At 51.0% G+C, this 24,668-nt stretch overlaps 1 protein-coding gene and 1 long non-coding RNA gene across 5 annotated transcripts in view; both read left to right on the top strand.

Moving 5' to 3' along the window:
- The window catches only part of LOC311429637, a 41,095-nt gene extending 31,952 nt beyond the window's left edge, over window positions 1–9,143 (top strand). For all 3 annotated transcript variants that reach the window (XR_014688312.1, XR_014688313.1, XR_014688314.1), the window contains exon 3: window positions 8,929–9,143. This is a non-coding gene — a long non-coding RNA (uncharacterized lncRNA). The remainder of the gene's footprint in view (window positions 1–8,928) is intronic.
- Window positions 9,144–9,225: 82 nt separating this feature from the next.
- ELFN2 (extracellular leucine rich repeat and fibronectin type III domain containing 2) lies at window positions 9,226–17,447 on the top strand. 2 transcript variants are annotated; one of them, XR_014688504.1, is made up of 2 exons: window positions 9,226–12,321; window positions 16,616–17,447. XR_014688504.1 is itself a non-coding variant. In XM_084506431.1 (1 exon), exon 1 carries the CDS (start codon window positions 9,613–9,615, stop codon window positions 12,037–12,039), a length of 2,427 nt encoding a protein of 808 aa, XP_084362557.1. In that variant the 5' UTR covers window positions 9,226–9,612; the 3' UTR covers window positions 12,040–13,676. The 2 variants fall into 2 exon arrangements, 1 of the variants encoding a protein (XP_084362557.1); XM_084506431.1 differs by lacking the exon at window positions 16,616–17,447 and having other exon boundaries at window positions 9,226–13,676.
- The last annotated feature ends 7,221 nt before the right edge of the window (window positions 17,448–24,668 follow it).

Here is a 24,668-nt window from a genome sequence, read left to right as displayed (position 1 = left end):
TGGGGGAAGGAATAAGGGCTATGGGAAGGAACGAGGAGGGGCTCCGGATGAATTGCTGACTAGGGCTGTCTGATGAAGCCTCTGGAGAGAGATTTAGGGGGATAAGACTTCAAGTCCTGGTCACAGAGCATGCCCTACCAGGGTTAGTGGGGAAGACACTCTCGTGCCCCTGGTAGCTGAGCGATATTACTTTTTTTTTTCTTTTTTTTTCTTTCTCCCTGTCCTTTCAGCTTGGAAACAGTCTGGAGCAAAGTTCATTTCTCACTGAACGTGTTGACAGCACCTAGCAAACCAGAGGCCCAGTACCAGTTGCAGCCTCTGTGCACCCTGCTATTAACAGAATCAGAAGAGGCAGAGCAGGGAATAAAGAAAAAGAAAAAAAAAAAAAAAAGGATTGAAAACTGAACTGAGTGAGAACAAAGAAAAAGGTGGGGTCTTGTTAAAATCAGATCGTTCCCTATTTTTGATTGCTTCATAGCTTGATTTAGCTCTGGCCTACATAACTAAAATGGAGGATGACAAGGTAGCAGCAAAGACAGGCATTATGGGGGGTTTGCAGGGATCATCTGTTTGCTGCACGGTTGCTGTAGGAAATGCAGTGCCACGAGTCGACGTATATAATTGTAGAGAGGGGGAATGAATAAACGTGTTTCAAAGAACAAGGAGAATTCTAAATGTCAGCAAGGGGGTATATGACTCACTCATTGGGAAAATACTATTATTGGATACGTAAGTGGGACTGTACAAAGCACTAAGGGGAGGGATGCTACTAGAAAAAAAAAAAAAAAAGTATTAATAAGTATAGGTAGCATTTGGATAAGTGACAGAGAATGAATGAGGAGATGTGCCACGAGCCAACACAGGGCCTGGAGCAAAAGCAAAGGGAGAAGGCAGGGTGAGGGTGGCGAAGGATGAAAAGGGAGAGATCGTGGAAGACGAGGAGTAACGTTGCTGGAGTCTGCTGAGATACAATGGGATGGATGAGGGTTTGTGAAAAGACTCAACTTGGCTTTTGGCAGAATAATGGTGACAAAACGTTTCTGTTCTACTGAGCCGGGATTAAGGAAATAAATGATGCGGAACTTGATGGGGGGAGAGGAAATGACTGTGCCGAGGAGGCAGGAGGAGGCCCAGGACTCAGCTGGAGCTGGCCTCTGCAGAGGTGGGTGAGGTCAGGAGGCTGGGTTGGATGAAAGGTGTGGAGGAATACCTCCCCGTGCACACAGCCAGCTTTTCGAGAGGCAGAGGCAGCCTTTAATTATAACAGCCAGCGTTGTATAGATTACGGACATTGTTGAAATGAGCAGCGCGGGACTGAGGCATTTTGCGTGAGTTCAAGCCAGGCGTTGAGGATAACTGACTAATGGCCCCGGTGCATTCACCGGCAAAGTTGTGGGTTTCTGGAGTCCAGAACACGTTTAACTCAAAACCTTTCGGTCACCAAATACAGGAAACCACACCAAGGGACCAGTCCAGCAGGACAACCCAGCAGCCTGAGATACTTTGCCAAGAAGTTTGCAGCAGGGGCTGGGGGAACTCCACTCTTGGAGGAGGAGGTCTTGAGAGGTTTGGCTCCAGCTGGGAGCAGCACCAGTCCATATTTTGGTTGCAAACCCCCCCTGGTTTCCAGTGATCTGCTTTTTTGGCTGGCTTGGGTTGATTAAGTCTGTAGAGAGACAGATGTAGGTGGATAATGGGGAGAGGGGGTGGTGAGTGGCAGAACTATTGCCTTCGCGAGAGGGAAGGATGCCGTGTAAGTACTGCCAGTCCCCATTCAGTGAGCAAGTGGTGAGTCAGGGGCAGGTACTGAGTCAGCAAGAAGGCGGCAGGTAGGTAGAGCACCCTGTCCGACTCGGCACACGCTGCTTGGCCATGCCAACTTCATCTCCCCACAATCCATGCTGCTGCATCCCTCTTTGTCCCATTCCCATGCAGTTCCTGCAGCTGCCTCTCCAAGCCACCACGGCTGTGGAGATGGCCTTCGGTGGGACAAAAGCGCATTTTTTTTTTCCTGGTGTGTTTGCCATCCTGCTTGCAAATGGTGCCTCTCTGCGAGGGGTGGTGGTGAAAGAGGAAGAATGAAAACAGCTGATGGAGGTAGAAAGAGCCCTTCAGCCTGCCTCACCCCCCCCCAAAAAAAAAAACACTCATGCAGGCAGGGAAATGGTGAAAGGTGGGAGGAGGGAGGGAGGAAAGAAAGAAAGGAAAAAAAGAAATGAGGTGGAAACGAGAGTGAGAGAGAGAAAATATTTGAGAGATGAAAAGAAATTACCATACGGCAGGATCCTGTTATTCAACCTAATTTTCAAAGGACTGCAGCTGTCGCACTGAGATAATCTGTTAATTATAACAGTCATTGTGTTTTGGCAATGGAAGAAAAAAACAGGCTCGAAACAAGGCAAGGTAGTGGCGAAAAGAGAGGGGAGGCACGGCTGTGTCAAAATGCATGTCACTTGTTAGCTTGAAGTATAGGTGGGCGAGCTGGCCGGGAGAAGGGTCCCTCCCCGTGGGGCTGAGCTGTGCCATTGCCTGGGGGTGGAGGAAGGAGGGGAGGTAAAAGCAGCCTAGTGGAAACGTAATGTCCTGTCCAGCGTGGTGCTACTGCAACTAGGCATGAACAGAGGAAGAGCTCAGAGGGGCTGCAGTGTCCCCGCTGTGCTGCCACAGCATTTCACTCTTGGGTCACCAGAAGGAGCTTCTCCGTGCCACCCCATGCCTGTCCTTGCTGGAGCAGTGGCTCAGCCACTGGACTTTTCCTGCTGGAGTCGTACCGGGGTGGCTGCTTGTCCTACTTGGAGAGAGGTGTCACTGCCAGCGAGGGAGCCTCGCTGACACTCGCTCAGGGGAAGGCTGGCTGGATGCCGAGAGCAGTTTGAAGGATGCTGGAATGCCAATGCCCAGCGAGAGGCTGCTGGTGCGAAGGTATTCTCCACAGGGTGACTGGCTGCCCGTGCACCTTGCGAAGTGATTTCAGTCCTCGGCCAGCCCAGGACCTTTGTCATTCCTTATGCTCTGAATGCCTTCCAGCAAAAGACAGTGGTGAGCTGCAGTGTGAGCTCTGCCCTTCCCTGCCCCACCTGCAGGGTAGCGTGTTTGGGGGCACTCCAATCTGGCATCAGGGTGGCTGGAGACACATTTAGCATCCAGAAACACCGGAGGGATGTTTGACTTGAATGAGGGCATCTCTCAAATTACTCGTGGACCTGCCATTCACAGCCAGCCCAGTGAAAACCGGGAGCTGCAGTTGTATGATACAGGGCAGCAAAGCCACTGCAGGACAGCAGAGGAGCCAAGGTGACCATGAGGGGATGGGGACCTTCTCAGGGGCATCCCATACAGCTGTGAATTTCTCACAGCTTCGTACAGGACATGCTGCCCTCCCCTCTAGCCATGCCCTGCACACCAACAGAGCCAGCGCTCCCAGCCTGCTCCCTGCAGCAGCTCCCTCCCACACACATGTGCACGGTGCCGTCCCCTGCAGGGATTCACATCAGGACACACATCCAGAGCCTGCGCTTCCCTCCCTCTTCCTGCAGTGTTTCTGCCATGTACTTGCTCACCCAGCAATGCTCGTCCCCCGTGCTCCACGCACACCCACGCGCGCCCCGCGCTCCCACCCCGCTCCTCGCGGCACTTTACGCACAGCCAGCCCTCCCACCCCGTTCTCGCCGCTGCCTGCTTCATGCACAGACCCTCCCGAGCAGCGCTTTGCCTGCTTCCCCATGGCAATGCCTCCCCCCAGCAGCCAGCACTCGTTCTCGGCTTCATACAGCAATTAGCCCACCTACACACCCACCGGGGCACCTACGGCCACTCCTCCACGTGCAGCCCCCATCCACCTCGCACCCCGCAGCCGACACCGCCGCCGTCTCACGCAGTGACTCACATTCACACGGATGCACTAGCACACGCGCACACACACACACATAAACATGTCCTGCACGTGACAGATCCGTGCGGACAGACACACGGAGCCCACGCTCCCTGCCCATTGCCAGCAGGAATGATTCCTACGCCCATCCACCGCCTGGTGTCTGGGCTCGTTGGATGGCACCAAGGGTAGCGATGTTTCCCATGTCCCCTCTCCTCGGGATCACAAGCAGTGAGGGTGGCTTTATGGCTGTTAATATTTTTATGGAGTTTGTGATCTCCTGATGTCCTCTTCTGCCTGGAGAAGGCTGTTCCCCGAGCCTAACCCCATGCACGTGCTCGCACGGGTTGCTGCTGTAGGCTGTCTGGGTGGTGCTGGCTTGATGCAAATCCCCCTTAATCTTCAATAATCATATTAATATAAAAGGTAACCATCTCCCTTTGGAAAACAAAGGTGTCTCTCTGGCCTGCCAGGGAAGCAATGGCATATGAAAGACCTTTCTGCCAGTGTTTATCGCTCTAAAATAAGATTTACGCTTCTAAAGCTCTCTCTTTTCTTTCATGCTTCTGAGCTGCTTCATTTTCCTCCCCTGAGCTTTCCTATTCTCTCTTTCTTGCTGCCTAACAAATTAGGCATCTAATCGCCGCTGGGAGGGCGCGATGGGAGCGCAGGGGGGGGTCTCTCTCCAGCGTCATGCTGATATGTTCATGGTTAGCCTTTAATCTGTTTGGCCTAGCAAAGGTTTGGGATCAGTGTGCGGATTTGTTTGAGCCTGGGTGTGTGCATATGGTGGACATTGCTTTGGGTTGCCCAAATTCTTCCTGTGCCCCAAACTGGCCAGAGGACAGGAGGGATGAGCAGCATGTCCTTGGCAGTCCTCTGCCCTTTGTGCAGCTGAGATGGTGTGTGGTTTCGTGGGCTTCCTCACCTTGAGGTCCTGCTGGGCTCCCAGTGCTTCAGGCTTCCTCGTGTCATGGGGACAACTGGAGTCTGGGAGCTTCCCTTCCTCCACCCCAGCTTTCAGAGGGATCATTTTTCCCCAGCAGGGACTGTGGGTTTGTACGGTGAGATGAACCAGCCTGGAGGTGAACCACAATATTTCTCTTGCACTCTGCCAAAACTCGCAGAGACTCTAGCACTAAGCGGCCACCATTCAGCAGGACCCATTGATACAAGTCCAGACCCTGTAAGAGGTGATGGCTTTGCTCAGTGACATGAAAATGTCTTTTAATGCACAAGTTTCCATGGTGGCTCTGTAGCCTTTTTTTCTTTTTATGCTTTTGCCTAAATTGGCTCGTCTGTCCTCTAACTTTTTGAACCTATAGGGCCAATTTCCAACAAATGTGATGGTGCTATGGATCTCAGAGATGCTGAGAACTTGTGTTTTGTGAAAATAGCAGGATAAAATAGATAAGAGGGAAAGTCTATCTTCTTTTCTCTTCATAGGCCAGGTTGGATGAGGCTTTGAGCAACCTGATCTAGTGGAAGGTGTCCCTGCCCATGGCAGCAGGGCTGGAACTAAATGATCTTTAAGGTCCCTTCCAACCCAAACCATTCTATGATTTTATAAAGTGAGTAAGAAACTTTCACAGAGCCCCTTTAAAAAAATATAAGGTAATAAAAAAAAAGAGTGCTGTGTGAGCTCAACCCTTGGTGGACATCAGAGAAGCTGCAGTGGAAGATACTTTTTCTCTCCCTCTCTCTCACAAATGTCTTCCATTTGGATTTGTCGCAAATCCACAAGCCACTGGGCTTCCCGTTCCCAATTCTCCTAGTTCCAACCATCTCGGGGCTTCTGGGGTGCCTCCGGCATTACAGGAGGTATTACAGGAATTATCTGGCAGCCGTGGAGAATTCCTTCAAGTTTATGAAAAAAAACCCCAAGCACACTGGGAAAGGCAGCTCCCCTTTTCTGGAAAGCGGTTAGAGAAATCTCAGAAGGGCTCTGAAGCCAACACGGGAGAGCATTTTAAAGGTGGCATTTGCACCCCGAGGCCTCCAGGCTGCAGGCAGCATGCTGAGCTGGGAGGGCTGATTCCCAGCTTCAGCACAAAGTAGAAGAAAGCAGCGGGAGCCTTGGCCTGGTTTCGGGGTGTCCCCAGAGGAGCCAAGAGTGTTTGGCAGGTTTTTAATGCATGCATTTCTAATGTGAGGCTCTTAGCACCGTTTAAGCAATGGTAGAATTAAGTGCTGGCTTTTTCAGAGCACTGGGCCCCAGGAGGACAAGGTTGGCAAGGTCAGGATTGCAGGCCCAAACTGCTGCTGTGTGTGGCTTTTCTGGTTGCCTTTTCACACCATGCCCTCTAGACCTCATATCCTAGACCTCATACCCTCATATCCTCATATCCTAGACCTCGTATCCTCCCTCAGTCGTGGCCCACCCAACCCCTGCACCCCTCCCCAGCCCCCAAGTTGTCCTCATTCCCCACACCATCCCTGTTCACGCTTTCAGTCTTTGTATTTTAACCCATCCTCATAGCTGGCTATCCAACTAGTGTCTGTATTCCTGTGCCACCAGGATCTCTGAGCATTGCAGGGACTGCAGGCCCCAGGCTGAGCTGAAATGGGGTCCTGGCCCACGGGAGCCACCAGGGAGCAACCAGTTTGGGTTGGTGTCAGGGTCCTTAAAGCCCGTGTGATAATGGGGAGATAGGAGCTGCTGGGGGAGTGGTAAGGGCTTGCATATTTCTTCTATGACAGTCTCCATGGGGGCCTAAAAGGACTGATGAATGTGACTTAAGGAACATTTCGGCCCTTTCTTTGGCCTGCAGCAGAGGCAAGGTTGCAGAGGTGGGAGGTGGATGGGAAGCAGGACTTCTCTGCATGATCCCTGTGTTTTTGGCACATAGCAAGGATAAATACCACCTTCATTTCCTTCCACCCCCGAACCCAGCCACCTCTTTCCAGGCTTCTAGAACATTTCTCCTTCCAAGCCCTCTCTGTGCTACCTGATGAGAGTGGGGATGGGTTTCAGAGATTGCTGGGGCTGCTGCAGAGGAATGTGGTCATGGCCTCAGCGTTACTCCCCATGCACCATGAACAAGCCACAGCAGGCAATAACAACTTCAGTACAGCGTTTAGAACAGCCTGTGCTGCCAGAAGGAGTCAAAGCAAACGGACTGGGACCTTTCTGTATGTAGCTTGATATTGTTTTGGGGGGTTGGTGAGGATAAAGCCAAAGGGTAATGCTCAGAGAAGGATGCTAGCAAGAGAAACCCAGGCTAAATTTTTCACTACTTGCTCAGGGGTTGCCCCTGGCCTCTCCTGGGGTGGACATACTTTGGGTACTGATGTGCCAAAAGAACAGTAGTGTCTGCTGCTCGTTTATTCTGCAGAGAAGACTGGGCAGGGTGAAGGAACATTAGAGGAAGGCAAAGGGGCAGAGATGGTTGGGGAAAAGGTGGGACGAGGCAGGGGACTGACCTTGGGGAATGCCAGAGCTCTGTGGGTGCCCACCTGTGGAGAGCCAGCTGTGCCTCCTCTCTGATGCATCTGGGGAGGCAGTGTCAGGAAATTATTTCTCATTGGATTATAGGGCTGAGAAACAAAGCAACAGACTAAAAACCTCTGCCTTCTGCTTCAGTGCTGGCTGATGCAAAGCTGAACACGAGGCAGCAGCTGGAGGACACCATATGACAATCACAAACGGCCTGAGTTTGGCGGCCTCGGACGACAAGCTGTGGGGAACAGAGACTTTATCTTTTCCATTGGTCTAGCTCTTCTTCCCCTCCCCTTCTCTGTCTTGGCTTTCCTTTTTGGATTATTGAATATTTAAGTGTTTCTCTGTGACACTATCTCTGATCCCTTAATCCAGCTGGCCTGGTAATTCCACAGACCCAAATCAGCTCAGATTTCTCCACAGACGTAAGCCTTGTTCCTCAAGGGTTCACTCACTCCTCCTCCATTTATCTTCCTTCATTTTACTTCTGCCCTTTGTGTCTCTGTGCTAGAAATTGGTTCAGCTTTTGCGGCAAAAGCTTCAGCAGTATCTTTAGCAAGCAGCCTCCCCTCCCCAAAAAAAAGGCGCTAGAGGGGATCTTTATTCTTCACAACTAAGAATCCATTAAAAAAAAATATATTTTCCATGAAAGTTAAAACAAAAAAGTCCAGTGCCCACATATATTCTTTGCTGTATGAAATGATTTTCTCCACGCTGCTTGAGGGCGCTTCTGCCAGGCTCCTGTCTCAGGACACTGGGATGAGGGTTGAAGCCATGGCCAGAGGGAAGAGTGCTCCAAGCTGCCCTTCCCGGTCAGGACCAGGAGCTTGCCCAGATCCCAGGGATGCATTAAGGCAAATGTCACTTTGGTGGGGTAGGTGGGCGATGTCCTTAAGCTGGGTACTGCTGGGATTGCTGGGTGGGAGACTGGGGGCTGGTATTTGATACGCTGCCTATGTCCTGCTCCCCTGCATGCTCCGACCAGGCTGGCTCACCTCAACAGCCTTATCCCTGCACCAAGAGGCAGGAAAAATGTTTAGAGCACAAGTGGTTACACGTGGCTTGAATTATTTATCCCTCTTGCATCAGGGAAGGGAGGAAACAAATTAAAAAGTGCTTTGCTTTGTTTTTAATTTTGTTTGGGAGGGGGTTGGGGAAGAAGGCTTGTTTGCATTTTCATTGCTTCATGCATTCTGTGTACATGGCTTTCAGGCAGCCGAAAATCCTTGGCTTTGGCTGTGTTTGGGGCTTGCCTGTGTTTACACTAGCAGTTCTGAGCTGAGCGCAACAGCAGCCATTTGTTCCCCAGCCTCTCTTCCCTTCCCCTCCTGCCCCCACTCCGCTGCCTTCCCCCGTGCCCCTGGCTGTGATTATATTGCATAATGCAGCTCAGGTACGCTTCTGCTTACCCCCACTATGAGATTATATGTCGTTAGGGTTCCCTTCTCAAAGGCTTATCAGCAAGGCAGCTGGTCCCACTCCTCCTTTTGCTTGCAACCCCCCCAGCACTGTCTCTTCTCCATCTCCCTCTTCTCACCAAACCTCATCATCTACACTCTTATCGCAAAGATCCCCCAACTGATGCCTCTTCTTGTCTCCCGTGTACTTTCTTTTCCAGATTCCAGTGACAGATGGATCTCTCTCATGTGCGCTCGCTCTTTCCCTCTCTGTATTTTTGTTTTCGACATGTTTGATCTGAAGCTCTGAAGCTTCTCCGAGGGAACCCGGGAGAGAAGGAAGAGGAGGAGGAGGAGGAACGGAGGGAGCGTGAGCGACAGAGGAGGCAGCCCTGCCTTATTCTTCCAAATCACACCGTGGAGGGGCAGGGGAAGACTAGAGGGGGGAGGGCTTGGGTTTGTTTTGGGGTGGGTTTGGTGTGGGTGGGGGGTGGGTGGGAGGGAGGACAGTGGAAGAAGTGGGACAGTCGCTCTTGAGCATCAAAGAAGATTCTCTGTCCTCAGTCTGAATTTCTGTTTAGAAAAGAAGCACAAAGTGTTCCCTTCCAGACCACTCATCCTTGGTGGCAGCTTTTGGGTGTGCTGGAAGCAAACTGCATGTCTCCTCCCTGCTCCATGCTCCTGGCTTGACCCAGAGGGCAAGAAGAAATGATGGCGTTGACACCCAATAGGACTGGGGCGCTCATGGACTTCTGTTGCTAAACCCCTATTTACTACCCCCTTTCTCTTTCCTCTGCCCCCAATTTTCCTTTTGCTGTGGTCCTGGAATTTGTATTTTTTGTTGCTTTTTTTTTTTTTTTTTTTCTCCTTTTTTTTTTTCCTTTTTCTTTTTCTTTTTTGGCCTGATGAGGGCACCACTGCAGACCATGACGTGCCTGGGGTTGTGGGCAGCTGCCCTGCTCTGCTTGTTTTCCCCCGGCACTGTGCGAGGTGACTGCTGGCTGATCGAGGGGGACAAAGGTTACGTGTGGCTGGCCATCTGCAGCCAGAACCAGCCCCCATACGAGACCATCCCCCAGCACATCAACAGCACGGTGCATGACTTGCGTCTCAACGAGAATAAGCTCAAAGTGGTGCTGTACTCCTCCCTCAACCGCTTCGGCAACCTGACCGACCTGAACCTGACCAAGAACGAGATCTCCTACATCGAGGATGGGGCTTTCATGGGCCAGACAAACCTCCAGGTCTTGCAGCTGGGCTACAACAAACTCACAAACCTGACAGAGGGCATGTTGAGGGGCATGGCCCGGCTCCAGTTCCTATTCGTGCAGCACAACCTGATAGAGCTGGTCACCCCTACTGCCTTCTCCGAGTGCCCCAGCCTGATTAGCATCGACCTGTCGTCGAACCGTCTCAGCCGCCTGGAAGGCAACACGTTCACCAGCTTGAGCAATCTGATGGTGTGTGAGCTGGCAGGCAACCCCTTCAACTGTGACTGTAGCCTCTACAGCTTTCTTAACTGGCTGGCGCTCTTCAACAACGTCACCAAGAACTACGACCGGCTCCAGTGTGAGACGCCGCGGGAGTTTGCCGGGTACCCGCTCCTGGTACCTCGGCCTCACCACAACCGCAATGCCATCACCATCTTCCAGTCCATGTGCAGAGGTGGCACCATCCCCTCCCTCTCCAGGGTCAACCCCACCCCTTACACCCCCGACTCCCAGCGAGACTTGGATGAGGGCTCAGCCATCAGCCCCGGGGACTTCCTCTCCGTCAAGCCTCCAGCCTCCTCCACCACCGACTCCTCCTTCAGCCCCAGCATCAAGCTCCACGATGTCACCATCACCTCAGCCATCCTGATGGTGACCATCCCCATGCCCTACAGTAAGATGTACGTGCTGGTCCAGTACAACAACAGCTACGTGTCTGACATTGCGACACTGAAGAGCAAGAAGGAGTACGTCACTGTCAACAAGTTGAAGGCCCACACTGATTACACTTTCTGTGTGGCCTCCATCCGCAACAACAGGCGCTACAACCACACTTGCCTGACCTTTGCAACCAGGAGCAAAGGCAGGGAGGACCCCATTTCCAGTACTTCCACCACCACACACTATATCATGACCACCCTGGGTTGCCTCTTCGGGATGGTCATTGTCCTGGGGGTGGTGTACTACTGCCTGCGGAAGCGGAGGATGCAGGAAGAGAAACAGAAGTCCCTCAATGTCAAAAAGACCATCCTGGAAATGCGTTATGGATCAGATATTGATACCAGTACCATGGTCCATCCTTCCCAGAAACTGGGTGAGCCACCAGTGATCCCCGTCTCGCGGATGTCCTCCATCCCTTCCATGATTGGGGAGAAGTTGCCCCCACCAAAGTCAATGGAGGCTGGTATGGAGACCCCCAAAGTCACCACCAAAGGCAACTACATTGAGGTGCGGACTGGTGGTGGGGATGGTCTGGAACGGACCCAGCGGGATGAGGACCTGAGGGAGCTTGACAATGGGCAAGGCTCAGCTGCTGAGATCTCTACTATTGCCAAGGAGGTAGACAAGGTCAACCAGATCATCAACAACTGTATTGATGCCCTCAAGCTGGACACGGCCTCTTTCCTGGGTGGTGGGACTGGCGTAGACTCAGACATGGCCTTTGAGTGCCAGTCCATACCTGCCAGTTCCTCGGGTGGGCTAGAGCGGCCCAGCTTTCTTTCCCCACCCTACAAGGAAAGCTCCCACCACCCGTTGCAGCGCCAGCTCAGTGCTGATGCTGCCGTGGCCAGAAAGACCTGCAGCGTCTCCTCCAGCGGCTCCATCAAGAGCGCCAAGGTCTTCAGCCTGGATGTGCCTGACCACCCGCCACTGAGCAAGTCTGACTCCAAATACATCGAGAAGGGCAGCCCGCTCAACAGCCCTTTGGATCGTCTTCCCTTGGTGTCCCCGGGCGCCATCCACCACTTGGAGGTCAAGCCTTCGTACCACTGCAGCGAGCACCGACACTCCTTCCCGGCCCTGTACTACGAGGAAAGTGCTGACACCTTGAGCCAGCGCGTGTCGTTCCTCAAGCCACTCTCCCGCTCCAAGCGAGACTCCACGTATTCCCAGCTCTCCCCCAGACACTACTTCTCGGGTTACTCCTCCAGCCCTGAGTACTCATCGGAGAGCACCCACAAGATCTGGGAGCGATTCCGGCCTTACAAGAAGCACCACAGGGAGGAGGTTTACATGGCGGCTGGGCATGCCCTGCGGAAGAAAGTGCAGTTTGCCAAGGACGAGGATCTGCATGACATCCTGGATTACTGGAAAGGAGTCTCTGCTCAGCAGAAGCTGTGACTCTTCCCCTATTCTTTCCAAGGAAACAATACAAAACAAGACCCCCCTCCCCAACAACCAGAAAGAAAAAAAAATGCCACTTGACTGTGAAAAATAAACCAACAACAAAATACTCCCGACAAATACAAAACTGACAGAATTGTTTCTTAAAGTTTACAACAACAGAAAAACTCTCACACACACAGACACACACACACATATGCCGAATTGTCTCTACTGTGTTACGGGGACCATTGTTCTGCCTGCAGATGGTTGGGAGGAGAGTCCTGCTCTGACACTGTGGTAACAGCACTGGAGTGCGGGTGGGTGGCACTGGGAGGGGGTGGCAGTGGTGGCAGGGGATGGGCAGGGACGGACACTCACCAGGCATGGAACTCAGCTGTGAACTATTGCTCTTTCTGTTCCTCTTGCTGCTTGAGAGATGATTTTTCTTTTTGGTGGGAGGGGAGAACTTTGGTTTAGAGAGCTTCTCTGCCCACTTCATACACCTACTTTTCCAAATTTTCTGTCACATTAGTTTCCCCCCCCCATATCCTTTCGCAGTTGAGGCTTTTCTCTCTCTTCTGTCCCCTTCCAAGTTAGGTGGGATTTGTTGGAAGAAGTTCTCTCACTCCCTTTCCTTTTCCTCTTCCCTACCCATCTCCCTAGGCTTGCACTTTTCGTCTAGATATTTCAGGAACCTCCATCATCCTCAGAGGAAGGAGTGTGATGGACAGGAGGTAGACTTACCACACAACAGGCTCTGTGCCCTCGCTGCTCTCCCCTCTCCCCTTCTCCCACCATGCTATTGATGTTGAACACCAGCGATCCCGGAGTGACAGGCCTGCTCAGAGCCAGTTATCTGGGGGTATGTCTGTGCTCCTTTGCACATCAAGTCAGGTCCTCAAGGACAGGTGGAGGAGGAGTCATGAAAGTCCAGTCTTTCGGAGGTGCGAGGGGTTCCTATGTCTCCATGGGTGTCACAGGTCATGGGTCCTACCATTTCCCACCATGCACACCCATGCTGAGGCTGACCTGAGGAGCAGGTTTGGTACACTGGTTTGCCTCCCTTATTATGAGAAAGGGATGTGGAGAGGAGCTAAGCAGAACAACTTGCACGCAAAGCTTCTGTAGATCTTCCCGACTGACTTGCATCGTGTTGGGAGAGGGGCAGAGGAGCATCAGACATCCTCCTTGCTTTCCTCAGGAGAGTTGAATGCAAAAATAGGATTTCTATTGCTTAGAAAGCACTGGGTTCATAGAAAAGACACCAAGTGGCTTCCACTTGCATAGGCTTTGGATACTTTAGCATGAATAGGAGATAGTGTAGGGTGAAGGCAAAAGCACAGGAAATAAAAGGGATGTGAGAGTGGGCCTGGGAGCAGCCCAGGAGGGTTGGCTCCAAAAGAAGCTCCCTTTGAGTGTGCAGCCATATGGTGTGCTGGGGTAGAGGAGGATACTAGCCTCTGGATAACAGTGTTCCTCTGAATACTTAAGAGGCTCTTAATACTTAAGAGTCAGAACAAACTTACCACCTCCTAAATCCTCCACCTCCTCACAGTTAGCTGTGACAGACTTTTCTTAGGGACTCTTTAACATCTTGTCAAAAAAAAAAAAAACAACACAAGTTTTCCTTGCTAGGTCCCAGCCTCTCTCCCTTGGATAGAAGAGCTGCCACAGTGTTGGGAATGAGCATATTGCCCTCTCCACTTCACCCTGTTTCTGAGCAGCCCAACAAAGCACAATCCTGGCACCCTCTCTCCCGGAGTTTCCTTGTCAGGCAGGGGTGGCTGCCTGCTTAGTGCATCCATAGTGCATTTTTTATGCAGCATTGTGGTCCTCCTCTCCATGAGCTGCACACCCCAATCGTTCTTGACTATCGTTCACACCTACCAGGATGAGAGTGAGGGCCTGTGTTGTGTTGGCCTTTCCCAAGTGGCTATTTCCTTTCTGAGTTGCTCCTCTGGGGCTCCAATGTGTTTGGGGGCCCTGGGAAAAGGATGGGTGTGAAATACCTTCTTTGGGAGGAGTTTATGTGCTGCCTGCACATTATCTGTCAGGTAATAGTGTTGCCAGCTCTGACAGCTGGTTTCAGTGCTGGAGGTAACATAGCTTCATCTTCTAAAAGTGAGGAGCAGCAGTAGGCAGGGCCTGGTGTGCAAAAATCAGAGTGGTACACCTCAAGGTCTAAGCCTGTGAAGATCCTTGGCATCCCTTCTTTGTAGGGATGCTGAGAGTAACAATCCTAAGCCAGCTCTGGATCCCATTGCGTCAGCCTCCTTCACTGTCAGCCACATTCCCCCACAGCCAGAGCATCATTTTGCCTCAAGTCCAGAGGTATCTGTGGGACTGACTCCACCCTGCAAGAGTCAGTGCAAGGCAGCAGAAGGGGTGTGTGTGTGCAGAATGATGAAGGACATCGCTGCTGCCGGGTGTTCCTCCACGTTGGGACAATGCAGCAAGTCAAGGCAGGCAAATGCTGTGAGAGGTGGTTAGGCACAGCAGAGACCTCTCCAGCTGCCATGTGGAACAGGCCCAGTGGTCTTCCAGAGCGGCAGCTCTTCCAGGAAAGGCTAATGGCTGGGGCACAGAATTGGACAGGAAAAGGAGGATGTCAGGCACAGGGGGATGGCATCCTGTTCCGCTCCCCGCCTCTTCCCTCCCTGTGCTTCTCCTCTGCTTTATGGTCTTGTAATGAGTTCTGCTCATATAGGTTTTTTTGGGGAGCCTTAACCTGTAATGGTTTCTGCTCCCTCTGCTCATCACCCCAGCAAGGCAGAATGGTCAGGAATACAAGTGTCATCAAGCCCTTCTTTTGCCTATGGTGGGGGTAAGGCTGGGTGTGGGGGATAAGCCAATTCTCTCCCCACTATAGCCCCCCACTCAAAACCAGTGGGTGAAGTTTGCACAAGATGGACTGTTCTGTGGGAGGAAGAGGGCAAGGAAGGGGAACAAAGTGTCCCACCTTCCTTCCTCCTCCCTTCTTCCTTGTCCTGCTCCTTCCCCAGGGATGAGGGCTCACGAAGTGACGCCAGCCCTGTTGGAGGAAAGCAGATTTAACGTTATATTTGCATGATGATTTTACTGTATTTTTCTGAGCAAACACCTGTTGTGTATGTGCCAGTTTGTTGGAATTTAACCTCCCCCCCAGTGTCTCACCCATCCTTGTCCCTGTTTTCCGTGCTCCTTTCCTTCATCCCCGATGTGATTTTATGAGAGACTCCTACCAGTTTGGGAGGGAACACAACCCCAAGAGATCCCAACCCAATCAGCCTCATAAAAAACTCTCCCTCCTCTTTTCAGTGCCCCTTCCCCTTGCCCTAAATGTGGTCTCTTAGCTGCTTTTCAGGATTGTGTGTATGAAGGGGGATGTGTTATATACCAAAGGCCTGTTCTTTCTAGTGGTCATCATTTCTCCTAATTATTTAGAAAAAGGAGCGAGGTCCATCGAGACAGATCTCATAAGAGAAACAGTCACTACCATCCATCTGCCCTGGTTTCACCTTCCCCAGATCTACAAGCAAGGCCATTCTTGGGGGAGCAAGGACTACCTCACCTGAAGAGAAACCTCTGTCACAGTAAAAGCTTGATTTGGAGCCTGTTGCGGTCGCTGGAAGACCTCCTACCACCTTCCTCTTATTGATTGCAGGAGGCTTTGGGTTAGGTCTGTCCTACTCCTCCTCTCCTGTGGGTGGCCCTGGCAGAGGGCAGGGCCTGATGACAACTCTAAGACCACCATGGTGGGAAAAGGCCCAAAGAAAAACCTGAAGTTTCTAAGCCCTCTATGACAGGCTCACCCCTGGGCAAAGTGAATCCATGGGGCAGAACCAGGACCAGCCCCCTTCACACTTTATTTCTGGGTTGGTGACTCCTGACAGGGAAAATCAAGAGTTTAGTTCGCCTCACTGAGAAGAGCAGAGGGTGAGGAATGAAGAAGGGTGCTGACCTGCCCTTTCTCTCAAGAACAGGCCCAGGGGAGCTGGGCTGGATTCCCACACCCAGAAAGGTGAACGTGAGACCCTAGGTGTGCTGTTCCCGTGGTGCAGAGCCCTTCCCCACCCCTGCGGGTGCTGCCCCAGCTCCTGCTCCAGTGCCATGTTCCCCTCGCCCGCTCCCCACTCTTCCGTGCTGAATAAATCCCTCCCGAGGCAGGTGTGAAATATTCATGACTGACAAATGAAGATTTATGTCAGGCTGAGGAGGCCTCTGTGTGTTTGCAATGCTAATCAGCCTGCCTTCCTGGAGGAGGCTCTGCCAGGAAGGCTTGGGGGAAGGAGGGGGAGATGCAGGAGGGAAAAAAAGGAGCCAAGGAAGAGAAAGAAGGGGCAGAGACAGCAGGGATGAGCAGGGACTGCTGTACTGAAAGGACCAAGGGATGGGGAGGGTGCTAGGAGGAAACAGGGAGAGGGAGGGAGCAGAGAAGAGGGATAGGATGGAAGGAACAGGGGAAGAGATGGACGCACAGGAAAGAATAGGATAGAAAGGACCAGTGAGAGAAAGAACTGAATGCACAGGGGAAGAGGAGGTGGGGAGTAAGTCAATGCCTGAAGAGAAAAGCTGGACAGACTTCATGATGAGCTGTGGCCGCTCTCTGTAGGGCAGAGCTCAACGCAACAGGTCGGGCAGCTGCCACACGGGCAGGAGCTGGAGCCACGGCCCCAAAAGCACATTTGCCATGCTTGTTGCTGACCGGAGAGCTCGGCTGCGTCTGGAAGCACACAATGCCTCTGGGAACCTGGAGAACGCTCTTCTTCCACCGCCACCACCTCCTTCAGCACAAGCTGCGCTCATGGAGCCACGTCCTCTTGCGGGAGCCAGCCTGCTGCTGATGTCCCACCGCCCAAGCAGGAGGGAGCATCTTCGGGGTGACTCGGTGTGGGAAGGACACTGAGCGCCACCCTCCACCGGGCTACGAGGGTCTCTCGTAGGGCTGGAGGAGCCTGCCCCACCTCAGCTGCCCCCTCCCTACCCTGGCTGAGGCAGGTGTTTTGGGGTCTTTCCCCAACGAAGGGGCAGAGGGGGGTGTCTGTTGCCTCCCCCATACACACGCACGCACCCTGTCCCTCCAGCCACTTTGCTCTTGCGCTGTGAGGGGCTGTCTTGATCTGCCTCCCCGTTTCTTCCCCGCTGTGGGAAGCTCTCCCTATACCTCTCCCCACGCAGCCCTGCCATGGCAGCTCTAACCCACCCCCGTTCAACCCTTCTCCTCTCTCCCCCTCTCACGGGTCCCCCTCTGTCCGCCCCATCCTCGCGCGTTTGGCTTGGCCTTCGCCTCCCCGTCACCACCACCGCCACTGTGAGGCCTTGCTCTTCGGTGGCCTGCTCCCACCGCCTGCTCTCCCCTTCTCCCTGGGGGGAAGAAGCAGCCGGCTGGGTCAGGCGAGGTCCACCGGGGCTGGTACCGCTGGTCCATCCACAAGCACAGCACCTGGGGCGAGGGGGTGGGAAGGGGTGGGCAGCTGCGGGGGCAAAGAGCCAAGGGGGGGCTCCCCTTGAATGTAAAGAAGGGCCTCGGAGGCAGCTGCTGGGACTGGCTCCTTGTGGCCTCTTTGGTGTTCCTCTTTCCGCAACAACCCTGTGACCCCCCCCGGTTGTGTATGGACACATTTGAGTTGGAGTTATGTTCTTTTCTCTGTTCTTTTATTTTTGTTTTTCTTTCCTTCTTTTGGATTTCTCTTTCTTTCTCTTCCTTTTCTTTCTCTCTCTCTCTTTTCTTTTTCTTCTTTCTTTTCCGGTTTTAAAACTGAATGGCACGAAATCGTTTTTCCTCAACTCGGAGATTCCTGTATGGAGAAAATCAATTTCTATATTTGCAATAAATTTCTTATTTAAAAAAAAGCAACAAAAAATCCAAAAAAACAACAAACAAAAAATATGAAAAGCTGCTTCTGAGTCCGTTTTTCCCAGCCTTGTCTTGCACAGGAGGTGGGATGGGATGGAGGGAACGGGATAAGGGGGAAACTGAGAAAGCTGGGTGAGGGTGTGGGAGAAGGATTCTGGACATCTGCGTCCCACTAAAGCACTTTTCTCTGCACTTGGAGGTTATCTTATTGTGGAGCACTGTGTGGATGCATCCTTGTTTTTGCTGAGTCCTCAGTTCTGCCATGATACTGGTCCTCTACTGCTCAGCACCCAGCTCACATCCTGTCCAAGGCATGCATACAGCACTGCCTGGGTGTAGGACAGAGCTTCTTCACCTACAAACTACACCACAAATCCTCAGCTGGTGGTAAGAGGCATCCTCTGCCAAGCTCCAGAGCTGTCCGGAGAAACACACTCCAAGCCAGGTGATTTGGCCATGGGTAGTGACTAAGCAATCTGTAACCTAATCCACCAGCAGATATCCTGATCTCAGCTCTTCCTAAGCATCAATATTTCAAGGCAAGGGTACAGCTAGCAAATCTGTGTGTATTGGTGCATTTATACACATAATTAGGCCAATTTGTTCATGGTGACATAGCAGCTATGTCTTCTCTCTTCTCCAGCTCCTGATTTTTTCTAATTTCCAGTCTCTCCAAGAGTGGTAGTGCTGCTTGGCTCAGAGATTTATGTCTTTTGACTGTGCATGTCCAGCTTTGATCAAACAGGTCTAACCATGGCTTCTGAGCTTCCTTCTTGGAGGCAGCTGCTGGGACTAGCTGTTTGCAGCCTCTGTTCCTGGAGTAGAAAAGGGCAGAAATAAGCAGTCGGGGGTGGGGAGGTGAATGTGAATATGGACACAACAGTGACTTTCAGCTCCTGGATATATATGCCGCAGAAGCTGGCAACACTTATTAATGCTTGAATTGATTTTAGAGCAGCCTTGGGGGCAGCTGCCTACTACAGGCAGATGCTTCACAGTCTAATGTGTTCTTCCCTGGTCCTGGGAAGGATGTCTGAGTGTAGGAAGGAATGGTGCTGGGCTCTGCATCTCTTGGGGATGGACAATAGTGCGTAACAAAGTGGTGCTCTGCTAAGGTTAATCAGAATTTCAAGTGCTTGGTGGAAAGTTGGATCTTTGGGTCAAAGAGGAATTCCTGACACCTGCACCTCTGCAGTGCAGGGATCTGGGCTGTCAGAGACAGGGAATCTCAAACCTTGAGAGGAACAACTTTTAAACTGGTGTAATCTAATCAGCAGAGTGCCCCCATGCTGTTTATTTTGTTGCTAAATTCAATTTTGTCTCCACAGTCCCTGCATTTCGTCTGGTTGCTCTGCCACAGGGATGAGAAAGGACAAGATGTATTTGCAGCTGCCATGTAGGGGGAGCCGAAAGCTTTGGGAAGGAAAGACTGTCAGGGCTGGAGAAGTCATGAATGTCCTGAAGCCAGGCAGAGATTGTTGAATCTCTGTGTTGGGGGCACATTGAAGGGCAGTAGTCAGCCCTCTGGGTCAAAAGGAAAGAGTTAAGCATTGCTGGTATTTAAACAGCCTTTGGCTGACTCCAGAGACCCTAGGATTCCTCTGCTCTGCACAGCGCTGTGTGAGACTGTGTGCCTCTGGGGAAGGGACAAGGTGTCAGTGGCTTCTGAGAGTCTGTGTTGTTCTCTCAAGTGCCTCTGAATATGACTGTGTCCATCTGATGCAGTCCCTGCAGCAAACCACGTTGACCTCTGCCTCCTGAGCCCACTTGGTGCACCACGACAGCTGCATCAAGGAGTGGGAGAAAGGCCCAAGTGCCTTTGGGAGCAGTGAAGTGGCTGCAGGAGACAGTGTGAGGGACAAAGTCAGCTGGGTGGCCAGTGTAAGCTCACTGAGAAAAACACTGCAGCTTTATAAACCCATGTTCTAGGCTGCCTGCAGACTCAGGAAATCCATATTGTGACATCTTGTGCTTGGTTCCTGCTGTCTTGCTGTCTTGTGCTTGGTTCATGCTATCTCAGTTCTTTATCATCCCCATGAAGTTCAGTAACTTATCCAAGCAATCATTTGCTGCAGCACAGGAAGCCACAGAGCCTTTTGCTGGAAATCATATGGGACTGCTGGGATCTCTTTGTGTGTGTGTGTGTGTGCGCGCACATGTGAGTATGTGTTGTGAAATGTACAGGCATGTGGGCAATATTGCCCTCTCCTGGACTGACTGTCCGGACTGGAAGAGCACCACTGGTGGAACTGCAGCTTGACAGATGAATTCTGTTTCCCTGCAAGGGCAATGTCCTCTCTGAACCTTGATTTTCTATCCACATCCTGCAGGCTGTTATAGCCAGGTCAGGCTGGGGACTAACTCTGTTCTCTGGAGCACCAGTGCCTGGGCACCCTGAGCAATCATGACACCTCAGGGTCAGGTGAGGTCTAAGGGAACATGATGAGGAACCTGCCCCCTCCAAACAAGGTCAGCTTCAGTGAAACCAGTAACTAACAGCTCTGAAAGGCAATGAGTAAAAATACATGAGGGTATGAGGGTCACACTACTGATATTTGTCCCACTGCTGATGCATTGTCTCCTCAGAGGAAAGAGAGTATTGCAATCTGTGGAACAGTCAGGCCCACATCTCTCCCCAGGTCTTTGGTGTGCTCTTAATTAACACACAAAGCCGTGGGTCTTGTAGAGCTGGAGGACAGAGTGAGACCTGGATAGAACCCAAAAGGATTTGGGAGAGTAATTGCACAGGCCATGCTCACCCTTTATCAGGGGAACAGAGGGTACCGCTGAACAACCTGTACATCTCCTTCCTCATCCATGGAAGAAGCACGAAGAGAGAGAAGGCGAACATGAACAGTATGAGTGAAAGATTTAGGAGTGAAGGGATAAGGGGGACAGAAAGATCACTCAAATACCCAAGGTTCACATGCGTACTTACAATGGTGCTCCATTCCTTGGCTTCCCAAGTATCAAATGAGGGGCTGTGTCCTCCCTTCCCTCATCGAGCTCCCTGGGACAGGGTCTGTCTCTCACAACATGGTTATATGATGCCTCTTATAGTGGAATAGCCAGACTAGTCAGGGACTGATAGCACACATCTTCAAAGGAGGAAGGAGCATCACTGAAAGTGAGTCCGAGGACCTGTCCTGGTGACTCTTGCTGAGCAAGGCAGAAGTAAGTAGGGGCCCAGCCATCATTACTGTGGAAAATGGATCAAAAGCCTCATCATTTTTTAAATAAGAAACACTTAAAAAAGAAAAGCATTCAGCTCCATCTCGCTGTATATGTCGCCAGAAAGGGCATCATTAAGAATTCATTGCAACTTCTGCACCCAATTTTCCAGCCCAGTGCTTTGTCCCGCTTGTCTTGCTCCAGCTCCAAAGACAGTGGAGGCACTGCCATGAGTACCGAGGGACAAATGGGACCTGAATAACAAGATGGAGTTTGAAGAAAGGGCGAGGGGAACTGAGGACCTCTGGTGTGAAGTGGCTGAAGGAGGGAGAAGCACAGCTAGGCAGGAAGAATGAGGAAGAGCCAGGGTTGCCCACAGACCTGTGAGCAAACAGGCATGAGCCAGCCCCAGCTGCTGGCTGTCATCTGCTCACACAGGCAGGGGGATTTCCATAGACTTTATTCTTCCCTACTCAAATGGCTGGTGTTTATCCAGAGGTGGCTGTAAGGGTGTGACTGGGGATTCCTAACAGCTGGAAATGGCCCACAAGCTGTCCAGCCAAGGTCTTGAGCCGCAGGACAGTGATGCAGCTACCCAACAAAAATGGACAAGCCAAGCCAAGCTATGTCATAAGGTGAATTTGTCAGGACAAGGAGGTGCTAAGCCCAGCAGGCTGAAGCTATAAAGGCTGAAAAGGCTGTACATGTATTTGAAGGGCTTCAGTCGAAGGAAAATGGCTGCTTATTCCTATACTATCTGGAGGAAAACAGGCTTTATGCAGGGCTTTGCTCAGATTGGGCACTCGTCCAGAAGATGCATGAGATCCCAGCTTCTCATCCCCTCCTTGTAAGCCGGGCAAAGATCTATTGCCTCAGTTTCCCTGCAATACATTTTCTCTGTCTGTCTTCTGTCACTGTAATCCACCAGGCTTCCTGCCTGTGACACCCATTTCTCCTTCTCTCTGCTTCTCAAGTGGCAGCCAGGGAGATAATTGGTATTTTTGACACTGTCTGTTGAGCACTTTGTGGCAGGAGCTGCCAGGATGAAGTGGTGAATTAGATAATTAGGGTTAATTAGAGGCTCTACAGGGCTTTGTTACCATACTCCATGAGAATGGTGCAATCCTTTCAGGGCCGATACATGGAATGGTGCCATCGGGGCAGAGGGGAGAAGTGAGGAGCTGCCAAAGGCATTTGCACTGGTGATAGGAAAAGGGCAGTCCTGCTTCTTAGTGGTGTTGGAGGTGCTGTGGTAGAGCAAGCTGCTCAGAAGGGTGAGAAGCAAGGCTGGACACAGAGCACATATAAACAGAGGCCTGAGTGACTTTCACTAGGCCCTGAAATGCACCTGGTCACCCGGTGCTGCCGGTGGCAGCTCTGCTCTGTCACGCAGATCCCACCTCCGTAAGAACGGATCGGGGTCTTTCCTGCCCCTCTGAGAAGAGCAGGCTACCTGAGGCTGTGGGTATGGTGGAAAAGTACTTCTTTACCCAGCCCTATTGTGCCTGTCTGTAAAGGAGGAGGAAAGCTCTTCAACTTGCAATTGTTGGCATGTAGGGGCCCCCTGAAGAGGTCACCTTTGCCAGCTTGGCCTTTCTACACCCTCTCAGAGAAATATGGAATTGGTCTTGTTGCTAGCAGCCTTTGGAGTGATCAGTCCAGCATATTAGTGAATCTTCCTACAGAAGAGTGTAAATCTCAAGGTCACTACATTGCTGCCCAAATTACCCCAGTTGTGACACTACTAGTAATGGCCTTGATTGTACAGCAGGGGAGGCAGGGGCAGGCCACTTCTATCCTGGTGCCATCCCATCAGAACCAGGAAGCTTCCATGGAAAATACTTCCATGAGGGATTAGGCACTTCCCCCTGCAAGACCCACAGGCTGGAATTTCTATACAAAGGGCACAACGTGGAGGAAGTCAACAGACTTGAGTAAAGGCATCACCTCAGAAATGGCTGAAGCAAAGGAAGTAATTCTTACAAGCAGGGGTCAGACTCAGCACCTATAGTCTATAGTGAAGGACAGAGAAGAATTGGACTCTATGCGTAATAGCTCAGTTGGAGAGTAGCTTTGGTGGGCAGAGAAAGAAAATCTCAATGACTCCCTCAGACTCTTGTGTTGCAGTGATCTATTAAACAAACAAATGCGTCTCTGCATTGAGCTTAATCCCACGTGATTCTGGTATTTTTAGAAGCTTGTTCATTGATAGGTTAACCAGGACTTTTTCTTGCTTCACTTGCAGGAGCCCTGAAGCCAGACTCCAAAGATTCCAGTGGTGACCACTAAGTAAGATGGCATGAATGTTACCTAATGTACTATTATAACAGCTGAATTAACAGCACAAAAGTGTAACTAGTCCAGTATCTTGTCTTGCACAGAGACAGAGGCTAAGGGTATTAGAATAATAGAATAAGGCAAATAATAGGCTGTCCATTGAATTATACCCAAGTCAGAGAGATGTATTTGAAAGTGTAGTTTCTTTCTTTCTTTCTTTCTTTCTTTCTTTCTTTCTTTCTTTCTTTCTTTCTTTCTTTCTTTCTTTCTTTCTTTCTTTCTTTCTTTCTTTCTTTCTCTCTCTCTCTCTCTCTCTCTCTCTCTTTCTCTCTTTCTCTCTTTCTCTCTTTCTCTCTTTCTCTCTCTCCTTCTCTCCTTCTCTCCTTCTCTCCTTCTCTCCTTCTCTCCTTCTCTCCTTCTCTCCTTCTCTCCTTCTCTCCTTCTTTCTCTCCTTTCTCTCTCTTTCTCTCTTTTTTCCTTTTTCCCATGAATTTATTCAATTGGAATTTTAAACCAGATGTCTGGAAGTCTTTAAACTGATGATAACCAGAATCAGGGAAAATAAAACAGGGAAGGCTCATGCCCTGTTCATCAGAGACAGAAAGAACACTGTGACAAATATACCTTCATGCTGATCCAATACATTCATTTTTCTACATTTCTACACATCTTGTTCAACATCTGGTAGCCTTGTATCAAGGTCTATCCAGCGAGGCTGCTGCAGCAGTCTGAAATGCTAGATAACTCTTAGCCTGATGCTAAGATCATCTGACAGACCTGATGGAAAAACAGCTGCATCTGAAGCTTCCCAGCATTGCAGCAGTGAGACTCATGGTTTCAGAACAGGGCTTCTGCAGCTGCTGTTGACAGTTCTCCCAGGACACAGCAAGTGCTTGAATAAAACTCTGGCCTTGCAACTGCTTGCCATGGACTGAAAGGGCAAGTGGGATGCTCAGATAGAAAACAAACAAACAAACAAACAAACAAAAACTTAAATGCACGTGACAGCAATCAAATGAATGGGAAAGAGAGCTGCATGAAGCTTCAGCTTCTTGTCAATAAAACCATATAAATCAGGACAGTCCTGGAGACCTTGGGCACCAGAGGCTTCACAGTTATCGTCGCCAGCACCTTGCCAGGTGTTGTGACCGAGGCCAGGTATGCCAGATCATGTGAGAGGGGGAGAGCCATGGCACTGGGAATCTTCCTAGCCGCAAAATTTGCCTTGTGATAGAAAGCTGATGTCAGTGACTGCTGACAATGAAAGACACTGGAGTGTGTGGGTGGAGTAGAAAGGTAAAGAAATCAGGAATTTGTTGGTGAAAATAGAACAAGAAGAGGAAACATATATCCATGACCC

The sequence above is a fragment of the Aythya ferina genome (assembly GCF_964211825.1).
Source record: "Aythya ferina genome assembly, chromosome: 1".
Lineage (NCBI taxonomy): Eukaryota > Metazoa > Chordata > Aves > Anseriformes > Anatidae > Aythya > Aythya ferina.
The sequence above is the reverse complement of the archived record's forward strand: the minus strand, read 5'-3'. Positions and strand labels throughout refer to the sequence as shown.

Excerpts from the sequence above, each read along its gene's own strand:
- ELFN2 (XM_084506431.1), top strand. The coding sequence starts at position 9,613 with ATGAGGGCACCACTGCAGACCATGACGTGCCTGGGGTTGTGGGCAGCT.